General features: G+C 28.3%; 1 protein-coding gene across 1 annotated transcript in view; it reads right to left on the reverse strand.

Moving 5' to 3' along the window:
- Positions 1–5,170, reverse strand: part of Cadps (calcium-dependent secretion activator 1) — a gene marked incomplete in the record, with an annotated part of 128,392 nt that overhangs the window by 37,444 nt on the left and 85,778 nt on the right. Inside the window, 1 exon segment of the mRNA XM_067046263.1 lies at positions 1,237–1,248. Within this exon segment, the coding sequence (XP_066902364.1) occupies positions 1,237–1,248 (12 nt within the window).

Raw genomic sequence — 5,170 nt, forward strand, 5'->3', positions numbered from 1 at the left:
TATAAGCATGCAAAAATAAAAATAAAATAAACACTAATAAGTAGATAATTCATTTCATGCAGAAAAAAAAACATATTACTCACTTTATCCTGATTTAAATGTGAAGAAAAAAATATAACTTAGGTTTATACAAGTTCAAAAATAATTTATATTCGAAAAATAGGTGTAGATAAACAGTGAAAAATTTATTAGGACCAGAATCCTAAAGTACATTTCTAAAAAATTTTAATGTATGCAGTTGTATAATTCATCATACTTTTAATTTATATGAGTTCCGAATTTGTTTCAACTAGCTTTGCATTTAACAAATTAGATAAATCTTAAATGTCTAATTCATTAATTACAAATTTAAGGTAAAATTGAGGTAGTTGAATAATTCTTTTAGTAACAAAAAAAACCAAAACACCACTTTTTGCCAGAATACTTTATTTAGCAAAGAACTTTTCATTAAAAAATGTTTATAAAACTTCAACAAAATTAACTGTACTAAATATGAAATATAATTATAATAATTTTTGATTGATTCTCATATCCAATAATTGTTTATAAATAGGACCAAAGGGGAGAAAATGTGGACCCATCAGAATACAAAAAAATGGATATTTTAAACTCATTCATAATAACAAAAAAAGGAATATTTATTTTAAATATTCTGAAAATAACCAAGAATATTTGAAAATACTTTTACAGAAATCATGTTTAATAAAAAAGAAAAAAAAATTAGTGAAGCTAAATTATGCTTAACCACTAAAGCTATGTTTGACCAACAGCAGAATCTCTAGATATATTTCAATAAACCATTACTGGATCATAAAATAATTAGACAGTAAAATCAATTATTAACTGTAGATATATATGTTTCAATCTTACAACTGCACACAGAGTAAACAATTTAGAATAAGTTATACTTAGATTAAAATAAAATCAAAACCAATTAACAGACCAAAACGCCTATAATCATGGCTTAAAAGAATCATAACAAATTAATAAATCCGGAAGAAAAAAATCAGGGACTAAAAATAGTTAAGGGATAATGGACAAAATTAAAACTGAATTAAAGTAGTAAAAAGATCTGTTTATCTTCCATAAGATAAAATTTTTTTCAATTGTAAATATATAAACTAAAAAAATAAATCTATAAATAACAAATATTAATAAAAACAACTTGATATAATAATAATTATGAAAATCAAAAACGTTTGGAATAAAAATTTAAATGCATATTACAACACTCACCGATCTGTAAGCCTGAGGGAGCAGCCAACATCATGAAAAAGAAGATAAAGAAAGAGAAGGAAAGAAGAAAGATAGACAATACAACAAATATATATACAACATCAAACAGCAATTCATTAGGAACACACATATCAAACTGTACTGAGCAAAGAAAGAATCACAGGTTATCAATGTATTTTTAACAATAAATCATTTTAATTTAAAACTAACATACAGTTCTATAAATTATTTGTAACCAATAATTACTTAATTCACATGAAAATACAAGTAACGTTTGTTTGTATTTCGAGTATGATTCTGATCAAATCACCTCCTTGCACAACCGTTGGTCGAGTAACAGTACTTCTTTACAAAGTACTGAACCCCTGACCCTTCATGGGTTGTAGTGGTACAGATTTTAATTTTTTTTTGTATTGGGAATGGATTGGCAGTTTTTAATTTTTTTTTACTAATAGTAAACTTACTATTGACACACTAAACTCAAAGAAAACTTAGATGAAATAACATAAAGGCTTTAAAACAAACCAATATAAATACACTTTAACAAAATTATTCTAGTAAAGAATACATAGTGGTTCTATACCTATTGCAAAATGTAGCGGAAAATATAACGAGTAGAGATCACTCAGTGTGGTACCCATACCTCCAGGGAAGCGGGAAGAGTTTGATGAGGCACATACTGCACCGGGTTTAGACTGAGTAACAAGCGGTTTACTTTTTTTTTACATGAATAGATAATAAAAAAAAACTTTGTCACTAATTAATATTGTGTGAATGTGTAATTTTGTGAGTATGCTTAGCCATGGTGCTCCTAGACACTCTGATTTTACACATTCCTCCAATCTATAGACAGTAGTCTCAATAAAAAAAACCTCCAGTACCTAAATATTGAACTGAAACAGCAAATAAGTGTGTGTTTTAAGCTTTGTGGAATTTTTTGATCATTTTTCAAAATATAATTTTTATTTCTAAACTCAAGCATGTTTGAGTGTTTGTAGCTAACTACCTTTGATGAAAACACTGTGGAGGCTTCAAAGTAGAACTTAACTTTTGTCTAATGTTCATTCTAACAATAATACATTTTTGGAAATCCCCAGATTGTTTCCTCTAAAAGTAGGTGCAAACATTTAAGCATGCTTGAGTATGTGTAGCCACCTTAACACTCAATATTATAGATTGCAGCTTGAAGTCTATAAATTCTAAAATAAATTATAGTAACAATCAACAACCAGAAAATAATAAAATTTATAATAAAAACTTTATGTATATTCATTTTATTATGCATAGTTATACGAAAATTGTTACATAAATAAACTATTTCTATATTGTAACAATTTTCGTATAACTATGTATATTCATTTTATTATGATTGAATTTCCTTTTTGGTTTATTATTGTTAAATTTTAGTTTCTTTCAATAAACTAAAAAAAGAAACAAAAAATATATTTTGATTGTTTTAAAAGTATCTGCAATTTATGTTTTACAAAGGGTACTTAGCATTATGAAAACTATAGCAGGGGAACACGGATGGAAAAGTTTGAGAGATCCTGACTTACAGGATTTATAAACTTGAATTCCAATGGCTAACACCAGACAGGTCATGACAGACGGTTGCAAAGGACAATGTGCAGCCCCAGCATTTAGGTTTGCACCAGGGTTGGTTAACCCCTTGTTTGTTAATATTAAAGAAATCCTAAAAGCTAGCAAAATAATATAAAATTGTGTATTATTGGCAGCAGTGGAGCACGTATATTCCACACATAATATCCCACTGATGCCGAAACCCCCCCCCCCATGTGGCCGAAAAGCGAGATGGGGAAGAAAAAAGATAAGACAGAATAAATTAGAAACAGCAAATACTGATTGAGGGATGGCACCAGTTGTCAGTCAAGTTCCTATACTCCTTTGATCCCCTTTCCACCCTTTTGGAAAGGGAAGTTTTCTCCAACCATGATTTCTTGTTGTTATTATTGATTCACTTTCAATATTTTATTGCTTTTTTAGAGAGTTATTATTGTCAATTGATATTGTTAACATAAAACCTTAAAGTAAAACGTTAGGGTATGTTGAATCAACGTTGGTTGTCATATAAAAAAGTTTCTTTTTTTATTGAATAAAACATTAATTTGTTAGCTAACATTCATTTAGTATCCAAATAACATTAAAAGCAATTGTAAAGGTTTAAGTTTCATTAAAAAAGTAGCCAAATATTTGAATATATTAAATTAAGATATTGAAGTTTATTCATTTTTATCATCAAGTTATAATTCATAATATTTAAATATTATGAATTTTTTAGTAGAACATTATTCTTGTGAAAAAATTAATTCTGAGTGACTTCAAAACCAGGGAACAAGGAAAAAATACTTACACACATATACCTGTTATACATACGAAGGATCGATTTTTAATAGGTTAAGTGAGGAGGACAAGAAAGTTTTTTGGAGGGGAGACCCATCGCCCTTGGAGAGGAATGAGTATCTTAATGGTAACAAATTCTTACAGGAAATTTATTTCTCAAATGATTTTGTCCTTGACATTTATTCAACATTTCAAACCTTTTTCCCAAAAATAATAAAAAGTACTCTGAAATTTTAGATGCCTCATGCATTCAGGACACATTGGATTGGGAAAATCACTGATATAAAATGGATTTAAAATTAGATTCTCTATTAGAACCCTTTATTAAAAAGATCCCATTCCATTGGAAATCAATGAGTAAATGAGCTAGAAAAGAATCAGACCAGATTACAAAGTTGAGTTCAAAACCAAAAGAAATTTCATTCATTAACTAAGACCTACTAAGTTCCAATTCTAAATTCTGGAAACTCTAAAAAAAAAAATGGGAGTGTTAATCAAATCTTGAAAACTCTGATAAACCTTCTGTGCATTATAAATTTTAGTAGATTTAATTCAACTAGATTTAAGTAGATTTATTAATTCACATTGCATGGTGATAATAGAGTATGCCTTAGATTTATGAGCCTATTATGCTAGTAAATGAAAGATACAATGTTTCATTCCTCAACATGATAGAATAAGGGATCCTGTCAACTTTGGTTGTACGTGTTCTTATTTAGTCTGTCAAGAGAATACTTTTAACCTTTTGTTGCCACAACCTAAGACAAGTAAACTAAACATTGCCCAGTCCATTGAGCAGAGATTTGCTTTTGCTTACACAAGACCCTTCCAAAAACAGTTAGGAATGTTTACTTTTTCTTGTATATGCAATACTATTTCTCTTTATTACCATGAGCCACCTTTATTATTTTTTTTTTTTTCCATTCATATGGCAAATTCCACAAATGGGCTCCAGAAGTGAAAGTAATACACTCATATGCTTTCCTAGCCAACTTATAGGCTTTTTCATTGCCTGATATGTCAGAGTGACCCACCACTCAATCAACTCTAACATGATCATGTCATTCAAAATTGTTTGAGCTGTATTACAGCTCTCTTACACAACTCTTGAACATGTGAAACTGCTAAATAATAGATTTGATTGATGTTTGTCTGTTTCTAGAAAGAAATTTCTTAAAAGAAATTTCAAAACATGAAGTTGCATTGGTGAATGCTTGTTATGAGTGACTATTCTGAACAGAATACTATTCTGTCTTGTAAAAACAAACTTTAGATTCATTAAGTGAACCAATTACCATAATGCTACATTTTTCAAATAGATGAACATTTTGTAGTTGAATGGTACCTTGCTATACTATTCTGTCTTGTAAAAGCAAACTTTAAATTCATTAAGTGAACCAACTACCATAATGCTACATTTTTTAAATACATGAAAATTTTGTAATTAAATGTTACCTTGCTGAATCTATACAGTACTCACTTTAATATATGACAAAAACAAACAAGATACATAAAACAAAAATATCTGAACAACAAAAACTATAATTCAGTCTGAATTATATAAAAAATTGTT

Source organism: Halyomorpha halys, unplaced genomic scaffold (assembly GCF_000696795.3).
Source record: "Halyomorpha halys isolate HHAL.00 unplaced genomic scaffold, Hhal_1.1 Scaffold778.1, whole genome shotgun sequence".
NCBI lineage: Eukaryota > Metazoa > Arthropoda > Insecta > Hemiptera > Pentatomidae > Halyomorpha > Halyomorpha halys.